At 42.6% G+C, this 17,406-nt stretch overlaps 1 protein-coding gene across 1 annotated transcript; it reads left to right on the top strand.

Moving 5' to 3' along the window:
• The first annotated feature begins 327 nt into the window (after positions 1-327).
• pole (polymerase (DNA directed), epsilon) lies at positions 328-17,286 on the top strand. Its single transcript, XM_039802342.1, has 48 exons — positions 328-623; positions 768-903; positions 1,013-1,093; positions 1,255-1,299; positions 1,383-1,475; positions 1,651-1,805; positions 1,889-2,033; positions 2,118-2,198; positions 2,296-2,403; positions 2,483-2,593; positions 2,715-2,800; positions 2,904-3,023; positions 3,149-3,281; positions 3,386-3,499; positions 3,580-3,792; positions 3,878-3,985; positions 4,124-4,252; positions 4,338-4,440; positions 4,598-4,744; positions 4,843-4,988; positions 5,225-5,373; positions 5,511-5,603; positions 5,969-6,271; positions 6,418-6,613; positions 6,781-6,995; positions 7,816-7,918; positions 8,027-8,107; positions 8,211-8,333; positions 8,576-8,785; positions 8,947-9,159; positions 9,262-9,405; positions 9,505-9,645; positions 9,776-9,929; positions 10,015-10,121; positions 10,236-10,412; positions 10,515-10,738; positions 10,919-11,139; positions 11,251-11,455; positions 11,584-11,757; positions 11,927-12,052; positions 12,893-13,025; positions 13,119-13,326; positions 13,401-13,532; positions 14,398-14,591; positions 14,694-14,894; positions 14,983-15,108; positions 15,784-15,873; positions 15,985-17,286. The coding sequence occupies exons 1-48, from the start codon at positions 556-558 to the stop codon at positions 16,105-16,107; spliced, it is 6,888 nt and encodes a 2,295-aa protein (XP_039658276.1). The 5' UTR covers positions 328-555; the 3' UTR covers positions 16,108-17,286.
• Positions 17,287-17,406: the final 120 nt, after the last annotated feature.

Below are 17,406 nucleotides of genomic sequence, written 5' to 3'. Positions count from 1 at the left end.
TGTGTGAATTACATCTGCTGGAGACTTTTGACACCTATATTACAAGCTGGAGAAACATTCTTCATTTTTCTAATAGGCTAAATAAAGTCTTAGTAAAAATGTACAGTGTATGTTTACACTAGGCTATACTGTGTCTTGCACAGATTGAGGATTCGTGTGCCCTACTGTACAGTATTTAAACATCGGACAATGCTAATTACAGTATCACCCAAATGTCATGAACGCCGCATTTACATGATTGGCAGTGCCGTGGTGGTTAACAACGCCTTCACTGACCGTGAAGTGGTGCAGATTTCTTGGTCTGAGTGATTCAGCATTTTAAAAACCTATCTTTGTTCTTCCTCCTCTCTGCGCTGCTCTCGCGGCAACTGCAGGAACGCGCCAAAATAAGAAAACACAAGCAGCGTCAGTGACAGTGACAGAGAAAACTAGACGACTATCCTTTGAAATAACTTCGAAATCTTTTTCAAATGCTGCTTTCCTGACAGTCTTATAAAAAGAGAGCGGGAGTTTATTTTATTTCGCCGTGTTGTAGCCCACAGACCGCGACAGGAGATGGTTCTGCAAAACAGTGGACGGTACAAAGCGGAGCGAGGACAAGGTGGAGGAGACCAGGAAAACCAGTAAGTAGTTTCACCTCACAGGCAAACTGTTTGGCTCATTTTAAATTACTCTGGACAGCCACAATATGCTGTACGTGATACTTAGTAGATACACAGAAGTAAACCATGAACTTAATGTAGCTGTTATGTGTGTGTTTAAACCAGGGACGATGGATCTTCCATGTCGGCCCTCAAGCGGCTGGAGCGCAGCCAGTTCACCGACGAGATGGACGCCCGCTTCGGTTTCGACAGGATGAAGGAGCCGGGGGAGAAAACAGGCTGGCTGATCAACATGCATCCTGTAAGTCTATACAGTACACACATTGTCATGTGTGGAATTTTTCAATGTCTTTAGGAGAAAATGGTGACAATAAATGTGACACTGTGCTGTGCTTTTTTTCTATTTCTAGACTGAGATCCTGGATGATGACAAGAGGATGATCAGTGCTGTGGACTATTATTTCATACAGGAGGATGGGAGCAGGTTTAAGGTGGGTTGTGCTGTGAGACAACTGATTCAAACTTGTTACCACCCTTACATACTGGTCCCTTATACTGTAGACAGTAATTACTCTGTAATAATAACACTTGAAAAATGTCCAACATTTCCACTGCTCTAACATATCCCTCCTGACGTGTGTCCTGTCTGTAGGTGGCCCTCCCCTTTAAGCCATATTTTTACATTTCCACTAAAAAGGTAAGTCTGTGCCTTTTTATTTGGTTCTTATGCTGTGTAATCATGTTCAAAAATTATCTCCTTAAACACAACTTTATTTCCAGAACTGCGAAAGAGAAGTCATCTCATACATGTCTAGGAAGTTTCAAGGAAAGGTGGCGAAGCTTGAAGTTATCCCAAAAGAGGACCTAGATCTGGTGAGCTTTGTTTTTAGTGTCCTTTGACCGCATTAAAATGTTTCATATCATACTACAAAAATAAAAGTTGCCAAAGAAGATTTAAACACAGCAGCCACAAAAAAACACTCCTTATTGTACAGTTTGTTCTGCAACAAGACAAATGTGTTGAACTATGCTGGCCTGTTCTCCTCAGCCAAACCATCTAGTTGGACTGAAGAGAAGCTACATCAAGCTTTCATTCAGCACTGTGGACGAGCTCATCAAAGTCAAGCGTGAGATCTCGCCGGCTGTACGCAAGAACAGAGAGAGGGAGCAGTCCAACGACGTCTACACCTCAATGTTATCAAGGTACCACCAGTCCCAGTAGTTTCTAGCACACTGTTATTTCCAGCTTAATATTGACCTGCTGACTCCTTTGTTGGTTTTTGCAGTGCCTTATCGGGTGGCAATGTGACCTCAGCAGAGGAAGACGGGATGTCAAAGAATATTTCGGACCAGTTAGACAACATATTGGACATGAGAGAGTATGATGTGCCCTATCATGTGCGATTGTCCATTGACCTCAAGATCCACGTGGTAAAGATCGATTCCTGTCGTCCCAATGTTTGAGAAGATCTACGTGTTCTCCCTGTTCTAATCTATTCTGTGTTCATTTCTCAGGCTCACTGGTATAATGTTCGATACAGAGGCAGCGCCTACCCACCAGAGATTGTACGGAGAGATGATCTTGTGGAACGCCCCGTATGAGGATTTTATGAATTATGTTGCAACATCTGTCAATAATTCAGGTTCATGTGTGCCAGTGATTTCATTAAGCATTGTTTCTTGTTTGTTTGAGGACCCTGTTGTTTTGGCTTTCGACATCGAGACCACCAAACTTCCACTGAAATTCCCAGACGCAGAAAGCGATCAGATTATGATGATCTCCTACATGATTGATGGACAGGCGAGTTGTCTTCATAATATCTATTATTCTTTTATTAATATATGTGTCAGTTTGACTAACTTTGTGTTTCCTTTTAAAGGGGTTTCTAATCACAAACCGAGAGATTGTCTCGGAGAACATTGAAGATTTTGAGTTCACTCCCAAACCGGAATATGAAGGGCCTTTCACCGTTTTTAACGAAGATGATGAGGTAGATATACTGCCGTGTAAATAGAGATTGAAGCAGTTGAAGATCTGGTTCAGTATATAAATGTAATGCTCTGTGGTTGCATCAGCGTAATAACAATGTGATGATGTGACTTTGGCTACAGGCGGCTCTCATTCAGAGGTGGTTTGATCACGTTCAAGAAACCAAGCCTAACATCTTTGTAACCTACAATGGTGACTTCTTTGACTGGTGAGCTGTTATTTAGCTGCTTCTATAACATTATACATGAATTACTCATATACTATGATGTTAAATATCTTACCTCTCTCACTTTTGTTTCCACTCTTTCAAGGCCTTTTGTTGAGACTCGGGCCGCCCTTCATGGATTGAACATGCATAGGGAGATTGGTTTCCAGAAGGATAACCAGGGAGAGTACAAGTCCAGTCAAGCTATCCACATGGACTGCTTAAGGTTTGTATGACTCTGACACTGTTAAAATGATATCAGTGTATTTTACGTAAACTACCCTTTGGGATTCATTTTAGAATGAATGGATTTCTAACATCATCATCCAACCTGCTTCTCCTCTGTGTCAGGTGGGTAAAGAGAGACAGCTACCTGCCGGTGGGGAGTCATAATTTGAAGGCAGCAGCGAAGGCTAAATTGGGCTACGACCCAGTGGAGCTGGACCCGGAGGAGATGTGTCGCATGGCAACTGAGGAGCCACAGGTACAGAAATAAACTTCAGTTTTCACAGCTCGGAAAATAAAGGATTAAATTGTTTTAAAAGTTGCCATTTTGTTGACTTTTTCTTTTCTCTACTTTTCTGTTAGACTTTAGCCACCTACTCTGTGTCAGATGCTGTGGCCACATATTACCTGTATATGAAATATGTTCACCCCTTCATCTTCGCTCTGTGCACCATCATCCCCATGGAGCCTGATGAGGTTTGTCTTTGTGTGACTGAAATCTGAAATCCCCTAAATATAACATGCCTTTTGGTAATTAATCCTCTATTTTCTTCCAGGTGCTGCGTAAAGGTTCTGGGACCTTGTGTGAAGCTCTGCTCATGGTGCAGGCCTTCCACGCAAACATAATCTTCCCCAACAAGCAGGAGCAGGTCTTTAACAAACTGACAGACGACGGCCACGTCATGGACTCTGAGACGTACGTGGGCGGCCACGTGGAGGCGCTGGAGTCAGGAGTGTTCCGCAGTGACATCCCCTGCCGTTTTAAGATGGTACATCTTAGTTCAACTTAACAGCTGGTTCTTTGCTTCACAGCTGTTAGTGTGTTTTTAGAGTGACAGTCTGGTGTTTTGACAGAACCCAGCTGCGTTTGACTTCCTGCTGCAAAGAGTGGAGAAGACCATGCGCCATGCCATTGAGGAGGAGGAGAAAATCCCTTTGGAGCAAGTCACCAACTTTGATGAGGTATTTTGACTTTCCATTTTTTCCTTAGTGTTTCTTTTTTGTTAAGTTTCTCCAATTTGTGTCATTATTTTGAAAAGTCATACCAACTACTCTTAGCACTCTCAGCTTGAAGTTATGAAATGTCTTGTATTTTTTCAGGTTTGTGAGGAAATCAAAAAGAAGCTGACTTCGCTGAAGGAGGTCCCAAACAGGATTGAATGCCCGCTCATCTACCATCTGGACGTTGGGGCGATGTACCCCAATATCATCCTCACCAACCGCCTGCAGGTAAAAAAAAATCTAAATAAATATGCACGAGATAAAACCTTCAGAAAAGCATGGAATTAAATACTTTTATTTTCTAATTTTACAGCCTTCCGCTATGGTTGATGAGGCCACTTGTGCTGCCTGTGACTTTAACAAGCCTGGTGCCACCTGCCAGAGGAGGATGGCCTGGCAATGGAGAGGGCAAATCAGTAAGTTAATGGTGTTCAGTATAATTGTGTTCTTATAATTTGGATATGAGTCAAAGAATTGAGGTGCTAATAGAAAAGTATACTCACATCTTGCCAATATTGCTTCCACAGTGTTAATGTGGGTTTGAATACAGTAAAAGTTTATTTCTGTCTGCAGTGCCTGCTAGCCGCAGTGAGTTCCACCGCATCCAGCAGCAGCTTGAGTCTGAGAAGTTCCCGCCATTTTTCCCCAACGGTCCGCCTCGGGCTTTCCATACACTCAACAGAGAGGAGCAGGCCAAACATGAGAAGAAACGTCTGGCAGGTGCTTTCTTTTTCTCTGGCTCCTTAGATTTCGTTTATAAGCATTCTAAATTACGTGTTGCTTAAAGCATAGTTTGACTTGTCCTGTTGTTGTTTCAGACTACTGTAAGAGGGCCTATAAGAAGACACACGTCACCCGGCTGGAGGAGCGAGTCACCACCATCTGTCAGAGAGAAAACTCCTTCTATGTCGACACCGTAAGAGCCTTCAGAGATCGTCGTTATGAATTCAAAGGACTCCACAAGGTATGTTGTGGTATTTACAGAAGTTGAAATGACAGTCATCCCTATTTTTTACACTATTTTCAATTCATTACATATTTCTATATGTTTTTCTAAAACAATTGTTTTTTTTTCCTTAAATGTTCTAGCAGTTCAGCCTTTAAACACTCACACATTTGTAATTGCGCTCTGTACTTGAAATTCTTCTTGCCCATCGACATTATATGCTGTACTTTTTTTTTTTTTTACTTTGCTTTAAGGTGTGGAAGAAGAAACTGTCGGCAGCTCAGGACAGCGGAGACGCTGCTGAGATAAAGCGCTGCATAAACATGGAGATCCTGTACGATTCTCTTCAGCTGGCGCACAAGTGTATTCTCAACTCTTTCTACGGCTACGTCATGCGGAAAGGGTAGGAGTCAACTTTTTTCATCATTCAAATCATCAAACATCCTTTTACTTGCACTTTTACACTGTTACATGAGCTCTTAAGCCTCAACCGTCAGTGCTACCTAGTGATAACCGGCACTTTGTGCTGCTTTCCATCAGGGCGCGCTGGTACTCCATGGAGATGGCTGGCATCGTGTGCTACACTGGAGCCAACATCATCACTCAGGCCAGAGAGCTCATCGAACAAATAGGGTGAGTGTCCTATGGATAATGAGATACTTCATCGCAGAAATTACTTTTTTGGTCAATGCAAGGTCAGCTCCAGCTCAGGAAAGATGGAGCTGGAAGGGATCCACCGCATTGTTAAACAACGTTTCATCAGCCAACATTTGGGCTTGTATCCAGCTCCTGCAGTACTGTGTTTATCTTTCTTTTGATCCTACCCCACGTTTACATTGCAGGTCAGAGTTATGATTACATAACTGAATTAACCTCGAACAGCGGCGTGTTCTTGCCTGTGGAAATGAAAGGAATCAATAACCTTTCTAATATGTGAACTGAAAGAAACGCCCATTTCACACTCATCACGCTTTCACTTCTACTTCTCTGTGACTCAGGAGGCCCCTGGAGTTGGACACTGACGGTATCTGGTGTGTCCTGCCCAACACCTTTCCTGAGAACTTTGTGGTGAAAACCAGCAATGAGAAGAAGCCCAAGGTGACCATCTCTTACCCAGGGGCCATGCTGAACATCATGGTGAAGGAGGGATTCACCAACGATCAGTACCACGAGCTGGTGGAGCCCGCGTCCGTCACCTACAACGTCAGGTCGGAGAACAGCATCTTCTTTGAGGTGGATGGACCGTACCTGGCCATGATCCTGCCTGCCTCCAAGGAGGAAGGGAAGAAGCTGAAGAAAAGGTATAGCAGTGGAGGATTTTAGGCTTCTGACCCTGGACGATTGGATGGATTTGTTGTTACCGACATTAATGTATGAGCAGTCTAGCAAAGTTCATATTCAAATGGGCAGTGATTATGATGATTTAAGGTTTCTCTGTTCATTTTAGGTACGCTGTGTTTAATGAGGACGGCTCTCTGGCTGAGCTGAAGGGATTTGAAATCAAGAGAAGAGGAGAGCTCCAGCTCATTAAGATTTTTCAGTCGTCAGTGTTTGAGGCTTTTCTCAAAGGTACCTCTCTGGAGGAGGTGTACGCCTCTGTGGCCAAAGTGGCTGACTACTGGTTGGATGTTCTGTACAGCAAGGTAAAAACCTGTCATCACATGGTGTAAAACGTCATTCTAGTATTACAAGATATTTATTGTCTATCGAATATTTTAAAATACATTATCATTTGCGGAAATAGCTGACTCAAAATGAGTCCTTCTCTTCTTCACAAAAAGCTGACTGATTTATTTCACTGGTTTTCCAGGCTGCCAACATGCCAGATACGGAGCTGTTTGAACTTATTTCAGAGAATCGTTCGATGTCCAGAAGGCTGGAGGACTACGGAGAGCAGAAGTCCACTTCTATCAGCACAGCTAAGAGACTGGCTGAGTTCCTGGGAGACCAAATGGTGAAAGATGCTGGTCTGAGCTGTCGCTACGTCATCTCCCGAAAACCAGAGGGTTCACCTGTCACAGAAAGGTGGCTCCGAAAATAAGATTTTATAACTCAAACCGTTACAGTAGACATTCTTTAATGTTATGTATGTATATACTATATATTGTATAAAATATTAAGGTTATACTAATGTTGTTAGTGTAATATTTAGTATTACATAGTTGGAAACCCATGTTCACCCTTTCATATCGAAGCCAAGCGGTCTGAGCAGATTCAAGGCGAGACAGTCGACCGGTGCGAGTGGCTGTTTGTGGGCTCCGTCTGTCTTTTTCACAGCAGACATTTGACTTGTCATAAAAGGAAAAGCACAGGTGTTACTAATAACATTAATGATGGCTCCGTTGTCCTCAAAGTGTCCCAGTAAGACATGACAGTGATGTAACAAGGAAGATACAATTTCATCAGTCTATCTGGATGTACAAGAGAAATTCTATTGCAGAAAGGGTTATTCCATAAGGGCATCAGTACGCTCCTAAAGGTGTAAAGGTCACAGACTTTGGGGGCGTCTGGTGGTCCTGTTGTTTAGATGCAAACCATGTAACTGCAATGTCCTCAGTTCGATATTGGACAAAGACCTTTGTTGCATTTCCGTCACCCCTCTTTTTCCATCTATATCTACACAATATTTTTCCAGTTGTCCAATAAGGACACAAAATGCCAAAACCAGTAAAAAAACAACTTGCCATGAAAATACCACCATGATAATGTGAATTTCTGATGTTGGTGGGATCAAATAAAGTGATGTCAGAGTTGCCTTCCCACTGTTAAATGTTTGTGGAGAAGAACTACTGAAGTAAAAGCCTTGAATTTGACACTGATTGATTTGTGTGTCTGTCTCCATCAGAGCCATTCCTCTGGCCATCTTCCAGGCAGAGCCCAGTGTGAAGAAACATTTCCTTCGTAAGTGGTTGAAGATGCCCAGCCTGCATGACTTGGACATCCGCTCTGTGAGTTTTTAAGATTGTGTGCACTTAAGACGCAAGCTTTTGGCTGTCTGTGTGAATTTGCTTGTGTGCTCCCTCTGACATAAACATTTTCATTTGTTTCCTTTTCAGATCCTTGATTGGAGTTATTACATAGAAAGGTTGGGTAGTGCCATTCAGAAAATCATCACAATTCCTGCAGCGCTTCAACAGGTAAAACTTAAACATATTTCATAGGGCTGGGCTGGGCTAGTCTCTCAGTCTATCCTAGGTTTATGTACAGATTCCATTCCCAATTGTTTCTGTTCATCATCAGGTGAAGAATCCGGTACCCAGAGTAAGGCACCCTGACTGGCTTCACAAGAAACTCCTGGAGAAAAATGATATCTACAAGCAAAAGAAAATCAGTGAGCTGTTCACCAGTGAGGGCAAGAGACAGGTTTGTTTATTTCACAGCAAAACATTCTGTCACACTGTCAGCACAGTCCTCTGTCCCCATCAGTGGATTCATCGTGGGTTTGTAGAGATTCACTGCTTTAGTCAGACACTCTTGGGATACCAGATGTTTACCAAGCTGAGTTTCCTTTGGTTAAAGGACAGTGTCTCCAACTACTAGCCCACCCTGCTGCCCCATTATGCACTTTTTTTACTTCTCTAAATGGCCTCCTCCTTCTTTTTCAGGTGGCCCATCAGCCTCTTGAAGCAGGCCAAGCCGCAGACATAGAGGACTTTGGGATGCCAGCCAGACCTCTGCAGCCAGCCATACTCATCAGCACTAAGCGGAAGCGGGCTTCTCAGGGAGAGGACAGCCAGGTGGAGTCTCAGGATGTCGAGCTCACTCAGTCCTGGAGAGAGATCCTGGGGCCACCCCCACCTATGGGAAAGACACGGGTAAGCTTGCAGCAACGGGCACAAAGTGTTGCCTGTTGTGTCAGTGATTCCTAGTCTTTTCTCTTTTTTTTCATTTCTAATGCCTTCTGAATATACGATTTCACATTTGTTCCCTTATTCTGGGATATTACAAAACTAAAAAAACAATTGTCTGTTTGCAGGAGGAGCGTCTAGTTTGGCTGCGTTACCATAAGAAGAAGTGGGAGCTGCAGCTGAGGCAGAGGAAGGAGAGAAAGAAGAAGAGGAGGCTGCTGGATGGTGAAGCTCAACCCGTAGGGGGAGGAGTGATCCGAGGCGGACCCACCACCGGCCTGGGAAGTTTCCTCCGCAGAACAGCACGCAGCATCCTGGACATGCCATGGCAAATTGTGCAGGTGAGGAAAAGCCACTCCATTATCATCCTCAAGTCAATTTAAAAAATCAAGCAAATCATTTAACATGTTCTCTCATGTGATGTCCTGTTCCCTGCTTCTCAGATTGCAGAGACCAGTCACCCTGGTCTGTACAAGTTGTGGGCTGTGATTGGACATGACCTCCATTGCATGAAGCTCAACATCCCACGTGTCTTCTATGTCAATCAGAAAGTCCCAAAACAGGAAGAGGGAGCCACATACAAAAAGGCACGCAATAAGAAAATGCAGTAAAAATGCATTGCAGTTATTATAAATGTGTGGTAATTATAAGTTGACTTAATAATCTTTTATTTTTTTTGGCTTCAGGTGAACCGCATGCTGCCTCGCTCTAACATAGTGTACTACCTTTATGAGTACTGTGTGCCAGAGGACATGTACCAGGAGCACATCAATGAGATCAACGCTGACCTGTCTGCCCCAGACATTGAAGGAGTCTATGAAACACAGGTATCATATATACACCTCCAGTGTTTCTATAACCTCTCTCATGATACGCTTTATGTGTGTACAGTGTGCCTGTGAGTCCAATTTATTTGCCATTGTAAACAGAATGCAGCATTAACACGATCTCTTTCAGGTCCCGTTGCTGTTTCGTGCACTGGTGCAGCTCGGATGTGTGTGTATGGTCAATAAACATGTTGTGAGGGATCTGGCTGGCAGGGAGGCTGACACTTTTGACCTGGAGCATCTGGAGATGAGGTCTCTGGCCCAGTTCAGCTACCTGGAACCTGGTAAGACTGCAAAATGATTTTTTCTTTGCCTCCAAACTAATATTTGCGCTGATATCACAGAATTATGTTTTCTCTCTCTTCTCAGGGAGTGTTCGCCACATGTACCTTTATCATCACAGTCAGGGTCACAAAGCTCTGTTTGGCCTCTTCATCCCTTCTCAACGCAAAGCCAGCATCTTTGTCCTGGACACAGTAAGAATTATATAAGTTTCCTTATTTCTAAGTAATGCTGATATCAACTCCAATGCATCCCTTCCCAACTGAATAGAATAGCACTTAAGGTCCATCTTTATTGTATCTCCAAAGGTCAGAAGCAACCAGATGCCCAACCTGACTAACCTCTACACAGCTGAACGCACTGCTCTCCTAGAGAAGACAACAGAGGAGCTCCTGCCTCCAGAGAAACACAACTTTGAGGTCCGAGCTGAAAACAACGCAAAGGCTATTAACCGCGCTCTGCAACGCATACTGCTAAACTACAAGGTAAAACACACTGGAGCTATTTAGATACCTAATTAACTTCTAGTGATTACATACACATACATTATTTATGTTCAAGTGTCTGCTTTGTGTTGCTGATTACAGGAGGAGCGCCGTGGACCCACCCTCATCGCGGTGCAGTCAAACTGGGATTTGCGGCGGTTGGCAGCAGGGATGCCGGTGCTTGAGGAGTTTCCAGTCGTTCCAGTACATGTGGTTGATGAGATCAGCTATAACGTGCTGGACTGGCAACGCCACGGTGCCCGGCGCATGATCCGCCACTACCTCAACCTAGACAGCTGCCTGTCACAGGCTTTCGACATGGCCAGGTACGAACTACACACGGTTCCCCACTGGCATGCGCACTTGATTGCTTTAGTCTCTAATAAAGTCTGTTTTCAGTTTGCAATTTTTGTTGACAGCATTCAGATTTTGTTTCCACTTAAAAAAAATAATTCTTGAAACATTTTGAAGCTTTACAACTTGAATGAAATATCTCTCGCTTTTAGGTATTTCCATTTACCTGTGGGGAACTTGCCTCAGGATGTGTCCATCTTTGGCTCAGACTTGTTCCTGGCAAGACATCTACGGAAACACAACCACCTGCTGTGGCTCTCACCCACAGCCAGGCCCGACCTCGGAGGAAAAGAGGCTGATGACAGTCGTCTAGTTATGGAAAGTGATGACAGGGGCTCTGTGGAGATCAATGCTCAAGGATGCTATTCCACAGGTACTCGCACACTTAATCTGATTCCAAGAAGACTCCTCACACAGCAACTGTACACCTTTTTGTATTTTCTCTGTATTTACGGACAATCCTGTTTCTCTTTTTTTCTTTCAGTGTGTGTGGAGTTGGACCTGCAGAGCCTGGCGGTGAACACCATCCTCCAATCACAGCATGTCAATGACATGGAGGGCGGAGCTAGTCTGGGTGTCAGTTTTGATGTGATCCAGCAGGCCTCGTTGGAGGACATGATGTCAGGGAACCAGGGAGCCAGCGCTCTCGCTAGCTATGATGAGACTGCTCTCTGCTCCAACACCTTCAGGTATAAACATCTGTAGTGCATGACTATTTAAACCCACATGCATATGGTCTAACAATACAGGTGTGACAAGAAAGCATGTCATGTTTTTTTTTTTTTGTGTTTTGCTCACCTCTGTGTTGTATGAGCAGGATATTGAAGAGCATGGTGGTTGGATGGGTCAGAGAGATCACCCAGTATCACAACGTGTATGCAGACAACCAGGTGATGCACTTCTACCGATGGCTGCGCTCCCCCAGTTCTCTGCTCTATGACCCCGCGCTGCACCGCACCCTGCACAACATGATGAAGAAGGTGTTTCTACAGTGAGTGCCACATCGTCCTCTTTACTGTTAGAATCTATTGTATATTTAGTCTTAAAAGCTTTATTTTAAAATAATATTAAAATAAAAATTGTGTGTAATGTATCAGGCACCTGTTGATATCAGAGAGCATTTAGGGTCTTCTTTCATCATTCTCTCCTTCTGCTGTCAGGTTGGTTTCAGAGTTCAAACGCCTGGGCTCGACGGTGGTGTATGGCAACTTCAACAGGATCATGTTGTGCACAAAGAAAAGGAGGATAGATGATGCCATAGGCTATGTAGAATACATCACCAAAAGGTCAGACATTCACCCTTTGCAGGTGTTGATACATATTTGCATTGTAAAGGAATGTTGTCACTTGATTTATGCAATTAGATTTTATTAATAAATATGATCATTAACGAATACAAAATTATGGACAACCAAATTCATAACTACAACCATACATAAAAAATATAAATAAAGACAAATACCTGTAATAAGAAAATGATAATAGATAGAAATAATATTTATATGATTTTGTCTTCAGTAGTCTGAAGTAAAAGCCAAAACACTACTAAACCATTATTACCCATTAGAACAGTTGTCCGAGATGGTGTTGCAGTCTCCATTATGAAAAGTGAATCCTATAAAGCCATCTTAAAAGAGAAGAACCACCCATTAGACTAATGGAGGAAAGAGATTAATCAGGGCTCTGGAGTGCAACCAATTTGGTCGCAAATGCGACATTCAGTGCTAATGGCGACGCAAGGAAAAATTTGGGTGCACCTAAATTTTGTGCAGGTGCACCTAAATAAAAAAGTTAGGTGCACCAGTGCAACCAAGGCAAAAAGTTAGTCTGGAGCCCTGTTAATAATAGTGAAGTTAGGCCAATTTGTCAATAAATCAATAGTGTAACATGAAACGAAATATCTAATGGAATTGTGTTAATTGCAATATTCAGTGGTTACACCAAATGTTGTTCTGGCCTTCAATGCAGCATGATACTGGCATTTCTGAACGTTTCTGTGGCAAACAATGCTTTTAACTGATTGGTCAATATTGCTAATGATCATTTCTGAACATCTTCCTATGTTTTAATGTCTTTTGAAAGTACAGTTGTCATGAAAATCACCTTCCTAACTGTTTCTTCTGTAGCATCCACTCCAGAGAAATCTTCCACTCTTTGTCCATCTCTTTCTCCCGATGCTGGGAGTTCCTGCTGTGGATGGATCCGGCCAACTACGGCGGCGTGAAGGGCAAACTGCCCTCCAGCATCATGTATGGAGAGGTAATACTCTGCAATGTCTGCCTTACAATATATTTGCATTGATTAAAGTAGCAGAACACAGAACTCATGCCTCCTCCATGGCCCATTTTTTAGGAAGGAGCCCAACAGAAGAAAAAGAGCCGAGGGGAGGGAGATGAGGAAGGCAGTGATGATGAAGACGAGGATGAAGCTGTTGTGGATGAAGATGAAGGTGACGGAGAGACAGACGAGGTGGAGGAGCTGATAGAGAGCAACTGGAACATCATGCAGTATCTGCCCCAAACTGCCTCCTGTCAGAAATACTTCCTCATGATTGTCTCCGGTAATAATACATCTATATACACAATAGCTTTGGTTTTTCTTTCTACCAAGTCTTACACAAACTTTCCATGCCAGCCTACATTGCAGCCGTCTACCACAGCATGAAAGAGGAGCTGAGACGCAACGCTCCTGGAGCAACACCAGTTAAGAGACGTGGAGGCAGCCAGGCTTCCCAGCAGGCCGTGGGGGATTTGAGTGCTCTTCCTGGTAAGATGCTGTTTAGGAAGCGGCTTTAGTTACTTAAGAGGTGCCTTGTATTTTTTTAGAAACTTCACATTGCACTCATTAGAGTCACCGCAGACTAGTGTCTGTTACGCTTACGTGAACTTATAAAGGGGAACTATTAATTGTATTTAGATAGATTTTACAGTCAGATGTGAGTTTTTTTGTTTTTTAACTCTCCCCTAGGGCTGCTCGATTATGGAAAAAATAATAATCACGATTATTTTGGTCAATATTGAAATCACGATTATTTAACACGATTACTCATTAACATTTGGATATAATGGATAGTGTCCAGGGTATAATCTGTCCTTTATCTCACAGAAAGAGTCTTTGGATCAGAATAATCAGAATGTGAGTTGGTTCAGCTTTACAGATATCACACAATATCAACAATAATGTTGCCGTCAGTGGGCTTATTTGCTAGCTAACCTTAGGAAAAATCCAGCACATAGACTGTACCTTAGAGTAACGTTACGTGAAAACAGGTGATTTAACGTCCCTGCTCATTTACACACAGTTTTAACTGCAGGGTTAGCTGTTCCCAGACAACTGAGTTGGTTTCGCCTTTTTTTGCTCACCAAACGCTGCTGCCATCTTTACTCGCGCTGAGTTTTTAAATTCCAGCGGATGATATGCACAGCACACGACTTGCTTCCCTGACTGGCTTCGGCAGGGGCAGATGTGCGCATGCGGATGCGTGTGTTTCAGAACACAAGACAAAATAAGAGTGTTCTTGCAAAACAGAACATGGCAAAATAATCGTTTTTTCTCGATTATACTATTTTGGTGATCGTTGGGAGCCAAAATCGAAATTCAATTAATTGCACTGCCCTACTCTCCCCCACAGGAATGATCTCCTTCTCTCAGGAATATGTGTCTAGTGAGTTGACACAGAACTTTTTCACCATCACTCAAAAAATCCAGAAGAAAGTGACAGGTACCAGGAGTGTCAACCAGCCCTCAGAGATGTTCCCCGTCCTTCCTGGATCCCACCTGCCACTCAACAACCCAGCACTGGAGTTTATCAAATATGTCTGCCAGGTATATTACTAAGTACACAAACTTACAAAGCTCTTTTCGTGTGTGGCACATTGTCCTGATTTTCCTCTCACCACACGGCAATTCCATCTTTTGTGTGTCCAGGTCCTTTCACTGGACGCCAACATAGTCAACCAGGTGAATAAGCTGAAGAGAGACCTCCTGCGTCTGGTGGACGTGGGAGAGTTTTCCGGGGAAGCCCAGTTCTGTGACCCGTGTAACTCCTACATCCTGCCAGAGGTCATCTGCCACCACTGCAATTTCTGTCGTGACCTCGACCTCTGCAGGGACCCATCTGTGGCACAAGTGAGAGGAAATGCACTGATAGGCATAATATTTAATGCTGTTATTACTCCTAATTCCAGTTAGATAAACTGTGTTTTCCTCTCATCAGGATGGATCAGTTTTGCCTCAGTGGTTCTGCTCCAACTGCCAGGCGCAGTATGAGACGGAGTCTATTGAGATGGCTCTGGTGGAGGCTCTGAAGAAGAAACTGATGAGCTACACTCTGCAGGACCTGGTGAGTAAACAGTGCAGATGTTTTGTGCTGACAAGATAAAACATCCTAACAAAATAACAGTTTTGGGGTTTCAGTTGTCTTAGTGGTTAATTCATAGATCATAAACTGTTATGTTTACCTTTGTTGTATGTCATCACTATGGATGGGTCTCGAGACCCGGTTCCAAATTTCTCAAAACCCAAAAATCAATAAGGTCCGAGCATATTATGTTATGTCTAAAAATACAGTATATACGTGCGCAAACGGGAAAAATGATTTACGAGCACAGTGTGTGCGTAAAGACTAGCCTCCCCACCGCAAATCATTCAAAACATAGTCGGACTGGCTACCGAGAGCACCGCTCTGTGGGCTGATTAATAAGCTCGTTAAAACAGTGACAGAGACAGAAGAAATCAAACAGTCACAGACAGTTTTTGCAATAAAAGCAATAATAGTTCTGTTAAGATTAAGAATTTGTCGTCTCTTCTTTCCACCAAATATTAGACAAATATCGATAATGGTATTGATAGACTTGAATCGTTAAGCAGTCTGTTGCAAAGGTTTCACATCAGTCTCAACATATTAACCTATAAAATATTAATAATGAAGAACTTCATTAATGGTCCGCATCTGTTATACAACACCTGATCATTTTCCTAAAGCTGCCTCACTGCTAAAAACTCTGTGTGATTTTAGGTGTGTACAAAATGTAAAGGAGTGAAGGAAGCAAACATGCCCCTGTACTGCAAATGTGCCGGAGACTTTGACCTCACTTTCCCAGCCAAGGTTTTTACTCTCAATTACATTACATTGTTCAATTTAGTGATGAAAGCTCAACGATTGTTCCCATTTTACATTGTTCTCAAAAAAAAATTCTACTTTTTTCCATTTTTAAAGAGCTTCTTTGAGCAGATCACGGTGTTTCGGAACGTAGCGTCCCACTACAAAATGAGCTTCCTGGACGAGACCCTTGACTGGTTGCTTGTCATGAGCCCACAGATCAGCCAGAACGCTCACTGAACGTCACATCCGCCACAGAGATCCAACCCTCCTTCAGCTGCATCTGAGAAAACACTTGATTCTGAAACGTTTCTGCCCTTGTTCATCAGCCTTGGTAATGTCAGTTTCTATGCTGTTTGATGGTTTGGGATCAGGACATTGGTGAGGCAGGTTGGAGGAGAAATATGTGGACTGTAGATATGTCTGAAGTCTTGATTATGTCATAATATAAGTATGTATGTTTGTGAATTAATTTTGTTACTGTCAATAAATATTTTTCGAAGTGTTTGTACAGTGAGCCTGAATGTTTTTACTGCTTAGTTATTGTAACTAGTGCTGTAGAAATGGACTGAAGTTCTGCCTCAAAGGAAAAAAGCATAAACATCCTGAGTGCAAATTTTGGGGCCCTTTACTGTAATCAGCAGATTAGTTTCATTAATCAACAGTCACATGTCATCTGAGCTTCCTCCTCACTTGGCTACTAATGTGTCTGTTATGCCCTGTGATCTGAACTACTCCGACTTCACCCCCATTTATTCTGTCAACTCGCAGTGAAACACGTTAAGACATGTCTGATGCTGCTTTATTGCAAGTTGCAAGTCAAGGTTTTTATTGGTGTGGCAATTGTGAAGATAATTTTGGTTCTCCGATTTTGATTTTTATGTTTGATGAACTATCGGCCAAATGTGAACCTTAAAGTCTCCATCTGTCTTTTAATTCAGGCGGAGCTGTTTTCACAATGACCATATGAAAAGATCAGGAGTTTCTGGCTAATTGTGAATCCAGTTTTTACTATTATTCAATGTGTGAAAATCATTTGGTGATTACTGTGAGCTGGTCTGGATCAAAATGACCTTACCCATGCACATCCATCACTCTAACCTCATTGCCCCACAGATGCCTCACTTTGCCTGCTGATGGGCATCTCCCAGACAAGTAATCACATTTCAGACTAACCTGAGACACAATTAGATTGGCTCCTTAGAGCTTCTCACTGACACATTCTGTACATGTAGGTTGATAGATTAAGGAGCACTTAGAGGGCTTGTGACTACATTTTTAATCAAAACATATATCAGACAGCAGTTATTTAGCTTAGTAGTGGAATGGATTAACATACCCACTACCTTTTTTATATTTAAACATTTTTATTAATGTAAATACATATACATTACGTATAATTTTTCTGTAACATTTTCTTTGAATTGTGCTCTTCCTGTCTTTTTGACATAATGTTATATGAAAAAGAAGCATGGCAAAACCTTGTTTTGTTATGTTTGAAAATGATGATTTACAATAAAAACATTTGAAACATAACCA

Source organism: Perca fluviatilis, chromosome 6 (genome assembly GCF_010015445.1).
Source record: "Perca fluviatilis chromosome 6, GENO_Pfluv_1.0, whole genome shotgun sequence".
Classification (NCBI taxonomy): Eukaryota; Metazoa; Chordata; class Actinopteri; order Perciformes; family Percidae; genus Perca; species Perca fluviatilis.
Note: the sequence above shows the minus strand (reverse complement) of the source record. Positions and strands in the feature narration are given on the sequence as shown.

What these genes read in the sequence shown, in the direction of transcription:
- pole (XM_039802342.1), top strand. Translation starts at nt 556, where the DNA reads ATGGTTCTGCAAAACAGTGGACGGTACAAAGCGGAGCGAGGACAAGGT. An exon ending in GGTTCACCTGTCACAGAAAG is followed by an intron (nt 6,996 to 7,815) that starts GTGGCTCCGAAA and finishes TGTCTCCATCAG; the next exon opens with AGCCATTCCTCTGGCCATCT. An exon ending in GCTACACTCTGCAGGACCTG is followed by an intron (nt 15,109 to 15,783) that starts GTGAGTAAACAG and finishes GTGTGATTTTAG; the next exon opens with GTGTGTACAAAATGTAAAGG.